The 14,950-nt window shown below is 39.3% G+C and overlaps 1 protein-coding gene across 6 annotated transcripts in view; it reads right to left on the reverse strand.

Annotated features, from left to right (window-relative positions):
- Positions 1–14,950, reverse strand: part of LOC116333553 (rab effector MyRIP-like) — a 72,179-nt gene that overhangs the window by 20,955 nt on the left and 36,274 nt on the right. For 3 of the 6 annotated variants that reach the window (XM_039601865.1, XM_039601864.1, XM_039601860.1), the window contains exons 1-3: positions 10,011–10,265; positions 8,989–9,159; positions 1,539–1,760 (exon numbers count right to left, since the gene is read on the reverse strand). In XM_039601865.1, the coding sequence (XP_039457799.1) occupies positions 1,539–1,760; positions 8,989–9,098 (332 nt within the window). In that variant the 5' untranslated portion in view covers positions 9,099–9,159; positions 10,011–10,265. Of the gene's footprint in view, positions 1–1,538; positions 1,761–8,988; positions 9,160–9,244; positions 9,260–10,010; positions 10,266–11,499; positions 11,870–14,950 lie in introns of those variants that run through there. The other 3 variants (XM_039601861.1, XM_039601863.1, XM_039601862.1) reach the window with 3 other exon arrangements.

The raw sequence follows: 14,950 nt of genomic DNA on the forward strand, positions 1-14,950 counted from the left end.
CTTCTACAGGCTTTGTGAGGTGCCTCCTGGTGTAGACTAAGCAGTCAGGTTTTAACTACCAGCTACTGGCAATGATGCCTCACTGGAAAGAAAGAAATACGTCTACAAAGCACTATTACATTTTTATTACGGTGCAGTTTTTTCTTTATTTTAAATCTGTTTGGAAGTTCTACCTTTAGGTTCTCTGACAAATACTAAAGTTAACGTAGCACCTAAATACATCGTTCAATGCATGACTGGATATCTGCAGTCACCGGTGACCCCACGGCTGATGCTATATTGAATGATCTGGAGGCAGGTGGCAGGTAGGTAAGCTTATCACAGTGATTCCTGACACCAGCGCATGTCATGGCTCTCTATTCTCATATTATCTACTGAATTGATTTTGAATGTCTGGGTCAGACAGCAGCACAACCCTGATCCACTGCATACAGAGTGGCATTTAAACCAGCAACTGCTTTAAACGTTTAAAATGTACATCTACAGTGTCTTTGAAGTTTCTGGAATATATTAAAGCTTTTAAAAAGGTGCCATTGTGAAGTATATAACGTAAGCATTTAGCAGGAAAAACAGGCCTTTAATTTGGACTCTGTGCAGCAGATATGACAGGACATGGTCACTTCAGAGTTTGACTAGAGGCTGCAGAAATACATTCCCACTAAAACCCCATAAATCTGACAGTCTGTAACTTTCAAACACCAACAATCAGAGGGTCATACTCACATGTTTAGAGGTGAGAATGGTGGCTCCATTTTTGTCTTCTACACGCAATCACTTTTGATTAGGAGCCTGTCTAGAAATGTGTTCTCCACACATTTGAATGATTATCACGTCTCGACCTTTTTTATGATTGCTGCATTTTCAGCAGGCCTTACAAGACAGCATTCAATTTGTCATAGAAACTAGTTTTTTTGCTGTGTACCCCTCAGCAATGAGAAAAACATATAACAAGCACAGCCTCGTCCTTTTAAAAGAAAATGTCAACTCCTGAAATGTCAGCGTTTCATGAACAAAGGGAATTTTAATTATGGCACACTTTCAATTTTATCCATAAGGCTTTATGGTTAGGCTTTACAATCTGAGTAAACTGCAAAAAATATAAAATTACACAAAAATATAGTGAAGTACAGCGTGTGGATTAAAAGTTCACATGCTTAATGGAGCGTTTCAGGATTTCTGTAACATTAAACAGACAAGTTGAGTTCAAGAAAAGACCTCTAAAGGGAAAATTTGGGAAAATGTCTTTGAAAATCCATTTTATGTTGCTGCACATCTCCCTACCTCATCTCCTCCTCTGTCATCTTGCATTAGTGCAAACGCTGGGGCCAAAGGAGACTTTATCCTGCACTGTATCTTAGTGTCTATGTTATGTGTAATAAGTGCTAAATCCATCTCTCCAGCAGTGGAGTAAGACCTTAATAACCTTTGACGTCACTCTCGGCCTCTCATCCTCACTTAGTCTCCTTGTATATCGCACACACACAAACACACACACAGATACACACCGCAGCACTTCCAGGCGCTACCGCTGACCTTACCTGCTCTTCTGGCAGGCGGAGCAGAGCCAGGTCTTGTCCCGTTTGTTGTACACCCGGCAGGCCTTGCAGACGTTGTAGTGGCAGTCGTGGCACTGGCGTTTGGGGTTGAGCAGGAAGGTGAAGGGCGAACAGCAGCGGATGCAGCAGCGCTGGTTGAAGCAACTCTGCCGTGACAACAGGAGGCAGCGACTGCCCTCCTCGTCCAGCTCCTGCTTCAGCTCACTGTGGGGAGGAGGGGGGAGAGAGATAGTGAAACCAGGAATGCGTGTGTGTGTGTGTGTGTGTGTGTGTGTGTGTGTGTGTGTGTGTGTGTGTGTGTGTGTGAGAGAGAGAGAGAGAGAGAGAGAGAGAGAGAGAGAGATGTATAAAATCTGTTTGAAAAAAGATGCTTATGTGTCAGTGAGTAAGATAAGAAGTATAGTATTCCAAAGGGATCATATGAAGTTTCTGTACATGGATAAAGCAGCAGACCAGGGTTTACTGTGTCAAATAGGATGATTATGTGAATGAGGACACAGAGTGCACATAACCAGATGAACGCACACTGATCCTCTGCGTCCCTTTAATGAAAATGGAGCAGAAATTAAAGTGGTTTCAAAAATTCCGTCAGGTCGTTTCATCATTTTGTAAACAGAAAATAAGTAGACACGGTGAGAATTATGGAGCTACTTCACATGTTTATCGAGCTGCTTGTTAACCAGAAAGCCTGTATTAAATAAATAACGGCAGTGGTGACTAAACCACAAATACGTGGGTAAAACACACACAAAGACCCAAGTGTCTTCAGTGCCCTGCATCTTCACTAAGACAAATGAATTCAGTCACTTGTCCTGATAATTAATTAATTTTGATAATTGAACAAGTGTCTTCACTAGTTATGGTGTTAATGAAGGCATGAATATATGAGAACTTGTTGAGCCTTGAAGAGAGAGGTGAAAAATCAGGTAACATTGGACTGAAAGGGGTTCATTTGAGACCCCTGATGTATTTTTTTAGGTTAATATGGATGAAAGTGCAGAAAAAGTGAGAAGAGCTCAAGCCATGGAGATTACTGCAATAATAATTAAATGGTAACTAATGTAATGTAATTTTGTAATTGTGTGCCTCGATATGACTTTTTTTACATGCCGTCTCTACTTTACACGTTTGAATGCATTTATAATCCTTTTGCAAATACAAAGCAGACTTCCAGCAGCCTGCATTTACAACCTGCAAACAGCACTTACATTAAGTGCTTTGAGTGCATCACTATATAAGGACCAGTCCATTTACCATTTTACCATCTGTTTCAGTGCTATACAAAGACAGCAGTCTGCTTCTTTTGTCGTGGAGTTAAATTAATGTTGCTGTTTGACATCATCGGCACAGTGTTTCTGTTTCTGTGCGTTTGTGAGGAACAAATCTGTTCTGGTCAAACTGGTTAAAGTAATAGAATCAAAACTGTACGCAAATTTATTATTTGTTTTTATTAAAATGAAACGCATTAATTCAGTTACTCATTTATTTATTTATTTACTCATCTAAATTAATTGGACTTGATTTGCACATCTCTCTTCATTTGTGGTGTTACGAGATCACATTTATCTGAATTTACATTGTTATAAATTTGTTTTAAACTGGTTGCTTTCTGCCAGGGAGCTGAATAACTGCCAGCTATTTTTTTCTGTTACATTCAGTAAATGTGACAGCAAACAAACACGGGTAATTGTGTAACAATTTAGCATTCATTTGTTCTTATCATTAGCTTTCCAGCAAAGAAATACAGACAAAAGCAGATGATTTGACAGGAGCTCCAACATGATGGAATATGAAATTAGTCAAACAAATGAAGGCAAAGCAGGAGAGGCAAAGAGAAAGTGTAACTGTGTAGGTGGCACTAGAAAAAAATCCATTATTTTCACATCATCACAGCAGGAGCATCAGCCATAACTGAATCATTTATAAATTATTACAGCTCAAAACTGATGGAGTCTCACAAGATGAGGAGAGAGGCAGGAACTGCTTCTGCAGGTATGCAGGTTGGTTTCATTTCAGTTTCTGATGACATGAAATTCAAAATGTAAAGCACCAAAATAAATTCCTCATTTTGCACGTGACAATGTTTTTTAAAGTAAGTTTACAGAATGTGATTTATGGAAAATTAGGGGTTTCCTTAAAACAGAAGATGATAATGTCATATATGACAAAAGGTCAAAGCAAAAATGATGATGAAAAAGATTAACTTAGATTTTTTTTTTTTTTTAAGAATAATTATGATAGCAAGCTTTGGTTCTGTTGGCTAATCACTTCAGCTCTGTAGAGTTATATGACTTAGAAATCCTTTAAAAAGGGTTAACCACAAATATTTAAATGAAACTTGTAACTTTAAAACCATAAAAATTTTACAGTCTCCCTCGGATGCCCCTCACTGCCTCACCACATCCATTACTAAAGCTCAGTGGACGATATAAATACCTCCCAGACACAACAGCATCAGCCAGACTCAGTAATAACATCAAGAAAGTGAAGAAACATGCACAAACATACCTGAAACATACAGCATCCCATGATACTCAACATAAAAAGGCTGTGGACCTTTTTTGGACCTAATAAGACATGTACAGTAATGTTTCGCAGCACTCTGGAGCTTTATCCTCACACACCCTCAGCGAAAGAAGCTTTTGAGCTTCGGTCATTCAAAGAGAACAAACAAGAAGAGGCTCAGGCTGTGTCAGCTGCAGTAATCCTCACATAAAGTCTGCTTCTTGGTGATAAGCTAACTAATGTCTGCTGGCATTTGTCTGAATGGAGCTTAGTTTATTTTTCTTGTGTTTGAAGATTTGAATGGGGATCAGTTATCTTTTGTCATAAGAAGATAAAAAGACGAGTCATGTTGTTCTCTGTAAACAGTGTATCTTACCAATGAATGTGCCTGCTGTGCTGCTTCTGAACAGCAGGGGACAGCTGTGTTTTAAGATTTAGGATTTGGGTATCTGGTGAATGGAGGTTTTCACTATTCACAATTCCAGGACAGCTAATCTCTCATATATCATCAACTTCTAGGCTGATGCATGGAAACGTCTGACACCTTATTTGCATGTTAGCATCTATGCGACAACATTATAACTCATTTATAGTTGTTTTTCTCATCTACTGATCAATTTTAGTTCAGTCATTTCAATTATGGGAACCATGTCTAAGAAAAGCTTTGCAAAATCACCTTTTTTGCAATGTGCATTTAACTTGTCTCTGATCATAGCTGGGATACAATTCAGTTCATTTCTGATGTTGACATGTACAAGATGACTTACTGAAGTTCAAACTGATTATCAGAATGAGGAAGAAACAGGATTTAAGTGACCTTGAATGTAGCGTGGTTGTTGGCTGGTCAGAGTATTTCACAAACTCTCGAGGGTTTACAGAGAAAGCTTTGAAAAACAGTGAGCAGCAGTTCTGTGTGTGAAAATGCCTCATTGATGCCAGAGGTCAGAGGAGAATGTCCAGTATGCTTTCAGCTGATGGGAATATCCATCCATCCATCCATCCATTCGCTTCCGCTTATCCTTTTCAGGGTCGCGGGGTGCACTGGAGCCTATCCCAGCTGTCATAGGGCGAGAGGCGGGGTACACCCTGGACAGGTCGCCAGTCTGTCACAGGGCCAACACACAGGGACAGACAACCATTCACGCTCACATTCACTCACACATTCACACCTAGTGACAATTTGGATTATCCAGTTAACCTATCCCCTCAAACTGCATGTCTTTGGATGGTGGGAGGAAGCCGGAGTACCCGGAGGGAACCCACGCAAACACGGGGAGAACATGCAAACTCCACACAGAAAGACCCCGGCCTGATGGTGGAATTGAACTCAGGACCTTCTTGCTGTGCGGCCTGATGGGAATAGTAACTCAAATAACCACTCATTACACTCATGCTTCTAATATTTTTTTCTGTGCTCGTATTTTCAGCCCTTTTCGATCCCTTTATAACCACACGCGATGTCACAAAACTCAAATCATGTCAAACTAGTTTCTTGAACAGTGAGTTTGCCTCCACAGTCACCAGATGTCAATCCAGCAGAGCACCTTTGGGATGCTCTGCTGGATTGAGAATGGGAGATTTGCATTATGGATGTGCAGCCTACAAATCTGCAGCAACTGTGTCTGAGGAATGTTTCTGCCCTTCCATGCCATGAAGAATTGAGGCAGTTCTGAGGGCACAAAGGAGTCCAACTAAGTATTAGCACTGGGTTAGTGTAAAATCAACAGATGCTGTATTTAGCTTCAGAAATCCCCAGCACACTGCTTTAAAAATAAATCTCATCTGGAGTATTTATTTGTGTTTTTGTGTCTTTCTTCCTTTTCTATTATTATCTAATGAAGTAGTTATGCTTGAACATTCTTGAGAAAAACAGAATAGTATTTTTATCACACATAATATCATCTCAGATCAGTTATAAAATACATGTGTGACATTTCAGTTATCCAAATCAGTCCTGAACATCTTAAAGTTCCTCCATTCATGAGAAAAACATGCACCAGAGGTCACAAAGAAAGTCAACAGCATCCAGATGTGTTCTCCTGTTCTTCGCTCATCTCTATTCCTTTCCTAACTTCATCTCTGCCCTCTGATTGCTGTTTCAGATGCATGAACACTCCTGGGTTTCATCTCAGGGATGTCGGTGCAGAAATTGAAAAGCAAGATGCATGAAGTGAGAACCCACGTAACATGTTCGGGAGTGAGGAAGCAGAAAAGTGAACAATCGAAATGACATGACAGATTAAACTCATACGTGTGATGACTGAAAGCAGTACGTGACCTTTTGTGTCAAGTACTTCTGCTAAAGAGGGGATTGGCTGTGGAGATCTTTGGCGACATTTATCAGCTGTTAAAAACTGCAGTATAGATTTATTATTGTTTTGACCAAAGAAATAACTTCACTTTTGGGCAAAAGCATGTCTGTGAACTCACACAATGTCAACAATGTCTAATCATGCCGGGTAAACAATTACAAGATTAGCTGGTGGTAAGCGCTTTGCTTAGCAACACTTGTTGAAGTTAAGGAATGTAGAAAGCTCACCAAGTAATCACTTCTGGTCATGTCATGTGGGGATTTAACAGAAAAACCACTTTCAGTTGCACATATGATTCAAGTAGAGAAACCGTTGTTGTTTCAGTGGCCTCAGATAGTGATGATGGGCCTTTTTAAACATTAATGCAGGTACAGTGAAGCAAATACACAGATTTTTGAATATGGACACAACATTGGATCGAGACTGTCACAGAGATTTAGATAGAGTTAGAGTTTTGGAGTTGGGAAAATAAGTTAAGGTGAATGTACCAAATATATATATATGCAACCGAAGGGTTATAAATTTTAGTTGTATAGTTTAGTTTTTCACTATTTCTACAACTCGTAGAGTCAGTTAAAGTATGATACGTAACAACCACCTGCCCGTCTAATGTACTAAAGTTCACTTCTTTAAAGCATATTTTTCTTACAGTTATATTATGGTGTCTCTGTTTCCTCAACTTTACAGACACTTTCCTCTAAAATGTAACCGGAAAATAATCTGAAAAAGCATAGATTAAAAGTTTAAAGAAAAGACCACGGGCTGAAAATCTGTTTGCTGGTCCTCAAAGACTGCGTCTGAAGAGATTCAGGGATATTTTATGGTGTTTCATTGATAATTCTGTGGACCCTGTTTCATCTTCAGTATGTGGTAATGAAAAATGCATCCATCTGCTTTTTTTTTTTTAATGTGAATGTAGCTAATGTAGCTAACTAATCTGATAGGTGGCTTATAAAGTAAAACATTTCATATTAAATATGAAATACTTTTCAAAACATATGCTTAGTCTGACCTACAGGCTGAAACCTCCTGTCCTCAGTGTGTGGACAGAGTGAGACTGGAGGGTAATAGCAACAACAATAAACAGTTCTTATGGGAAGTTATAATAGACCACACTGGGCTGATGAGCACACACTAGACATACTCTTAAGAATATGTATTTTTTTTTAAATCTAGCTGTGAAGTTACATTATCAAACACTACAGATAAAGACTTAATTAACCAAGCCAGATGTCCACATAAAAGGGCTTTTGCTGATAAAAATCTAAAGGAAATCCTGACGATTAGATTCATCTTGTATGTGTGGTCCTTCTCATGGGTTTTCAGACCACTGAAAGCATTTTGGTAAACAGTGGAATAATGCTGTAAGAGGTGAGTGTTTTTCTAAATAAAGCACCAGGACCAGCAAGGACTCTTTTTTTGTTAAACAGGCAAATCATTTTCCACTATTGTGTAACTCTCATTCTGAGGCTACAGGGAAGAAACCCACCTGTTTACCACGTTATTGTGCCTTTGTATCTATATATGTTGAGGTTGGGGTGAAGGAGGAAGCTGGTCTGAGTGCAGCGGAAAAAGGCTTCACTTCCTGGCTACTGTGTTTAGGACACACTTCAGAGCAAAGAGGCGGGAAAGGAAATCTCCACCAAGGTCTAAAAATTCCTCAAATTAAATTGTGCTAAAGAAAAGCAGCCTGAGAAAATTGGTGTAAAAGACCTTAAAGGTATACTGGTTACACAGTGCCTTACTTACTTATATGTTCTTCATTTTGTTTTCATAGCCATACTTTATATTTTCATCAATGGTAGAAATAGTTCAGAATCTGAAACACAACATATCTGTCAAACACAGTGGAGGCAATGGTATGACATTGGAACTGGTGGAACTGGGTCATTAGTGTTTATTGATGATGTGACTGTGGATAGAAGTAGCAGTATGAACTCTGAAGTGTACAGGGCTGATCTATCTACTCAGATTCAGCCAAATGCTGCAACTGCAAAAGCAAAGAAATGAGACATAGTTCCCATTCCCAATGGCCAAGTGAGTCACCTGATCTCAGTCCAACAGAGGAGGCTTTTCAATTAATAAATAAAATACAAAACTGGATGCAGAGAAACTCACAAACAAACAGCATCTAAAGGTAGCCGCAGTAAAGGCCCAGCAGAGCATCTCAGGGAAGGAAACAACATTTTGTGATGTTCATGAGTTCTCCGCACACAAGTGCGTCTCTGTGGTCTCTGCACAATTTTAATTTCCACAATCCCTCTTTCTGTCTAGACCAAGATCTACTCAAATGGAAACCAAAAATAAAAGAATATCTGCAATAATAAATCCTAGGTTTTTGGTTTTTTGCAACACTAAGAACAGAAAAAGTGTACTTTTATAAACCGCTTTGATAAGCTGATTATCCAGCAGTTTCACATTTACTAGCAGACTCAAAGAAATAAGATTTCATCAGAGGTAAGGAAGTTCAAAACTGTCAAACACTCATATGAACAGTGAGAGAAACCAAGCTGCAATAGAAAAACAGCAGGATGGGGGAAAGTCAGTGCAGTTCACTTCCTAAACATAAAATATCTGGAGCTCCACTTCTGCTCCATTTACAGGTCAAAACTCACCTGAGTCTCTCCTCCTCCGTCTTGCGCAGCTTCATGTCCCTCTGCACCACCTGCAGCACGTGCTCCGCCTCATTGTCCGTCAGTCCTGTCAGATCAAGCTTTCGACCCATGGCTGACACCCCACCAGCTCTCTCAGCCTCACCGACTAAACAATCAGCTTGTTGTTTTCATCTGGAAAAGAGAAAAATAGTCAGGCCAAATAAAATACACAAAATACAAACAAAAACACCTGAGAGTGACAAAGTTCCCAGAATACCTGAGTTTACAGCTGGATGGTTTAGTGCAAACTGGTGGAGGAAAATAAATATATTCATTGAACAAGTACTTCACTACTTTATAGTACTTTACAGTTATAGTTACGAGTTCTAAGCCTGTGATTTTACACTTAAAAACATGATATGATTGTAAAACACAAACATTAAACTACTGTTAATCAAACATGTTTGAGCCTGATGTCCAAGGAGTCATTAATTTTTTTCTCTTGGGTCTTTAATTAAGACATGATTCCTAAAATATATGCTGAGACTCTTTGGAGAGAGTGAACCAGATCCAGCTAACATGTTTTCCATTCAGGCTTCTTTATAATTCTCAGCATGTCACATATCACTCATAGGGACTAATTTATTACAACTAAAGTACTTTTACTCACTTTTGATACATTTTTATTATTAATTATACTTCACTGGGTTTAGTGTAAACTTGTAATCGAGTACTCTGACATAACTTACAGCATTCACAAGAAAAATCAGAGCTACTGACACTTCCTGTAGAAGAAATCTGCTTTCTTTCCATCAGACCTGACGCTGCAGCTTACTTTTCTTTTTGTTTTTGAAACCGGAATGCGGACGTGAAACTAATAATGAACTATAACTCTCCCAATCACACGTATTTTACTGGAATGTGAAACAAATAGTACCGATTTTAACGCAAAAATACGAACACGAAGGAGTGCAAACATGCAAGTTAATAGTTTTCATTCAGGCTGAAGGTGATAAAGTCATAGTTTGATTACAACAACTTACCAGAATCTGTGGCTGAAATAGAGAAACACCTTTAAAACCGCACTCCGTTTACTTCCAGAGGGAATTATCAGTGAGACGAAGCCAAACGCTTATTGTAATCCAGTGAGTCTGCGATGTTTGTTTCATCGTTTCTTTGTTTTGTTTTTTTCGTATGAACGACTGAGGGGGGGAAAGGTGTTTCCAGCCTGATCTGCGCAGCCAGGCCTGGTTTCTGAGAGAAAAGCAGGATAAATCCTGATTAGGGTCTATCCGAGCGTTTCTCCACTTGCCAAGGCGACGTGGAAGTGATGAAAGCTTGTTTATATCACTGATTGAGAGGATAACAATAAACTTGGGTTCTGACTGTGTTCAGTCGTAAATGAACAATAATCTTGGAGTCATATCTTGAAGCTTTGCAGACACTATGTCACGATATTATTCTTAAATCCCTTCAGTAACACGTGCTGTTAACAGAGTTTAATGGGTCTAAATTCCACGGGACTTGCGGCAGAATCAGCAAACAAAAAAATGTAAAAAGCAGGTGATGATGGTCAGAAACAGTCAGAAGTTTAGGATACATGGTATAAAGCTAAAGTCAGTCACAAACAGCTAAAGGTAGAAACTAAAACTGGCGGGTTGAGAGGGAAAGGGAATGGATGGATAAAGAGCAGGGAACTGAGGGCATCTGGTGGACAGGGGGAGAACTGCAGATTGTAGTTGCCGTTGTGAGGATGTCAAACATCCATCCATGAACCACGGCAGACCTTCTGAATTATGAGACACACATGTGTCGCACATAGGGTCGCCAACTCCCTGAAAAATAAATAAAGGACACCTCGTGGCCAGGGCCGGGCGACCCAATTGTCTTCACCCTTCCCAGTGTGGTGAATTTTTTCGCTCTTTTTTTGTGTGTGAAATTATTTTTTTAACCATTTGACTTGAAGTTGATTTAAGTAGATGCATATTCTTTGTGATATGAACACATGGGAAACAAATGATCATTTAGCCATTTGTTTTTAGCTCAAAATGACAACATTAACACAATAAAACAGGTCTCTTTCTTAAACAGAAGCCTGTCATGCTTATCTTTTGAGAATATAAGTAAATCTTTCTTTAAAAGAACTCTGTCCTGCTTAACTTAAAATTATATAAAGTAATAGAAAACAATAGAAAGAAAAACATTCTTGTAACAGTGCACATATAGTGCACATTTAGTGCAATTGGCTTCAGTTGAGGCATTATTTCAGCTTTTCTAATGCTAATCAGCTGCTCCCATTTGTAAACCCGCTTGTTCCCACGATTACGCATCATAACTCATCATCATTATTCATCTATGTATTACTTTTATGTATTAGTCATCTATTTGTTGTAATCATCTATCCTTGTAGTTGTTTATTACACAAAATAAATTATATTATCACACTTCTGGCCACATAGCGCTGATATTCACTCCACATGCCCATATTAACCTTAACCAGAGAGTTTAAAAAGAAAAACAATGTTTACATACCATATCTGCTTCTGCCGTGGCCTGGTGGACAACAAATTGGTTAGGGGTTCCCCGAGCTTTCACGCCCCTCATGTTCTTCATGTGCCCACCATTACAAGCATGCCTATGGAAAAAGTGTGCCGGCACACAATGCAGTGCGCTTTATAGGTGTTATCGTGCACTTTTTCCAGCCAGGTGTTTTCCTTTTCCCATTCCTCCCTGTACTTTTGCAGCCTTTTTTTTCCTTCTCGGAGGGGAACAAATTGATCAGGCAGCTGTGATTTAGCAGCAGTGTAGATCACTGTCAGTGAAAAAGATGGCGCATCACGGCAGTGCAGCGTGTGATCTGGACACAAGCGATGGAGGCACAACTTGTAGAACTATGGCAAGCTCATCCGAGCCTTTTCGATGTAGCCTCACAAAATTATCACAACCACAACAACCGTGAAAATAGTTGGATCTACACTGCTGCTCAATCACAGCTGCCTGATCAATGTTTTTCATTAGCAATTTAGCAAAGTTGATGGTGGTGGTGGTCTTTCACGTGTTTGAGTGAAAGACAGAGAGGGAGAGCAAGCGACAGATTTTCTGTTATAACCTTCATTTTATGGACGCACAGTGTGAGCACTCAGGTCGCATCAGAGCATCGGGCCGTATAGTGTGAGACCCTGCATCATGACCTACGAACTTATAACCTCTGCATTCAATCGTACAGTTTGAGCAGGAGCTGAATCGCACGACTGAAAAAATCGCACAATGTATGCCCAGCTTAAGGTGTACTGTCGTCCGAGACTTGCACCGCAGTGTCGGCGTTTGTTTCCCTGTTGGCCATGCTTCTTGTTGTGGTCATCCGTTGTCTTCCGGTATTTTCTCCTCAAGCGACCTTTCCTCGACCAATGAGATAAGCGGTAATCTGAATTGTGTGAAGTGTGCTGTCAGCTCATTGGTCACAAAGCAGGAGAGGGGCTGGGAATTATGTTTTCAAACAAACCGTTAATTCCATTAACATTTATAGACTACTTTTGATTCTCATTGTATTACGGGACAAAGTGCGTCCCTTTTCAGCTCAATACGGGACGTTTACTTTTGTTTCTAAATACGGGACAATTCAGTTTTTCAAGGGACGGTTGGCAAGTCTAGTGGCACATGTTTTAGTATTTTTAACAGCGGCTCTCCTTCTAGGTTATTGATGAGAAGTAGGAACAGCTGTCCGTGGAATCAGCAGTGGTCTGTATTTCCTTGATGTGCAGACAGTTTGCTTTATGTGTTTATAGGTCAAAGGAGGCTGACCGGCTGACAAAACAGTGATGGTTTGAATTGTACAATGACTCACGTCTATTTTATTTTACTTTGCTCCAGTCCTCTGTACAGTTTTGCAAAACAGGGCAAGAACTTTTTCTCTCACATTTTCTCTAAACACTTCATAACGCTGCATTTGTGAATGAAAGGAAGAGCTCTCAGGCGATACTTTTATTACCAAAATCATCAGGCTACATGATAAAAGAAACCAGACATACCTACATATTATATTTGTGGATGTGCCAGAGACACTGAAATAACTCAGATTATATTAAAAGAAAAAGATATTAACTATAGGTTGATAATAAACTTAATTCGGGCCTATACAATTTTTAACATCATTAAGAGACCCAACGCACCAGTCAAATTAACACAGATGCTCATTTACTAGAAATGCCTGACATTCCTGACTAAAGTTTGTGTTTGTATAATAGAGGCATAAATATGGTCTAATGTGTTTCATTTTTCAATGTTACCTCAGGGTCTCTTTGGTCTAAAATATTTAGTTTCTGATTATTAATTCAGCAAGAGAATCTATTAGAGTGGCCCAAGTGCACCACTCATTTTTTGTAATATTATTTTATGGGCTTTTTAGCCTTTAATGTAATAGGACGGTGGAGAAAGACCAGGGGAAGACAGTAAACAGCAAGAGCCATCTTTACTAGCCTTATGGCTCAAAATGGGCAATTGCATTTTATGCATATTTACTTGCTATTTCCAGGATTTGCCCACTTTTTTTTAAAACAAATGTTAAATTTCTCAGAAATTGAGGGAAATTTTTAAAGCCTTTGTGAGGCAAGTAAAAATAAGAGAGTAGTGTACTGTAATTATCTCAAAGTAATGGTTCATTTTGAAGTTGCTTCTTCGTTATTTTTCTATAAAACTTGCTGATGCAACAACAGGATTCAAATGTGTGGTCAAATCAGCGCACAAACTGCAGGTACACAAAAGCAGAGAGACACGTTCTCTGCTGTGTACAAACTGAATGGGAAGCAAAATTACCCTTTGGGGGTTTCTATAAAAAAGAAGAAGAAGAAGAAGAAACAAAAGTCAAATGATCTTTGTGAGCCTAACACCTTTGTGAAAAGCTTTTCAGCCAAGCTCTAGTTGGGTTAGGGTTAGATTCCCCTGACCTCTTGCTTCTGAGTTTGTCCCTGAGTCAACTAACCAATTTCCTGTTTTCGTGTCTGTGTAAGCACACAACCTTTCTGTTCATGAAAACATCCCTGGGTCAGTTAACCAGCTTCCTGTTTCTGAGTGTAAATACATAGGTGACCTTTCTGTTCCTGAATATATCCCTGGGTCAGCTAACCAATGTCCGCTTTCTGAATATCAGACAATCTTCCTGTTCCCGGTCTTTGTGAGCTGATGACCGCCAGTCCGTGAGATTGTTCCTGGGTGTGGGTCACCTGGCATTTCTTTGATATACCACTGTGTCTGATGATCTTTAAATCCATTTCCATTGTGTTCTACAATCAACCTGCAAACATCTAGAATCATTTACTTCCTTAGATGTACAGACCACAGGACTTATTTTAAGCCAGTTTACTGGGACCATAGGTGGTTTTTTAAAGGTACTTTTAAAAGTAAGTTTAAGAGATGAATTAACATATATGACGTTATTTATACATACTGATGTTCACTAGACACTTAAATGCGAAAGAGCTAATATATACAGACGTGGACAAAATTGTTGGTACCCTTCAGTCAATGAAAGAAAAATTCACAATGGTCACAGAAATAACTTTAATCTGACAAAAGTAATAATAAATAAAAATTCTATAAGGCTTAACCAATGAAAGTCAGACATTGCTTTTCAACCATGCTTCAACTGAATTATTTAAAAAATAAATGCATGGAACAGGCCTGGACAAAAACGATGGTACCCACAACTTAATATTTTGTTGCACAACCTTTTGAGGCAATCACTGCAATCAAATGATTCCTGTAACTGTCAATGAGACTTCTGCACCTCTCAGCAGGTATTTTGGCCCACTCGTCAAGAGCAAACTGCTCCAATGACTACCTGGAGTCCTATATATAGGCCCACTGACTGATTACAAGATTGTAGACACCTGTGATGCTGATTAGTGGACACACCTTGGATTAACATGTCCCTTTGGTCACATTATTTTCATTGTTTTCTAGGGGTACCATAATTTTTGTCCAGGCC

The sequence above is a fragment of the Oreochromis aureus genome, linkage group 18 (assembly GCF_013358895.1).
Source record: "Oreochromis aureus strain Israel breed Guangdong linkage group 18, ZZ_aureus, whole genome shotgun sequence".
Classification (NCBI taxonomy): domain Eukaryota; kingdom Metazoa; phylum Chordata; class Actinopteri; order Cichliformes; family Cichlidae; genus Oreochromis; species Oreochromis aureus.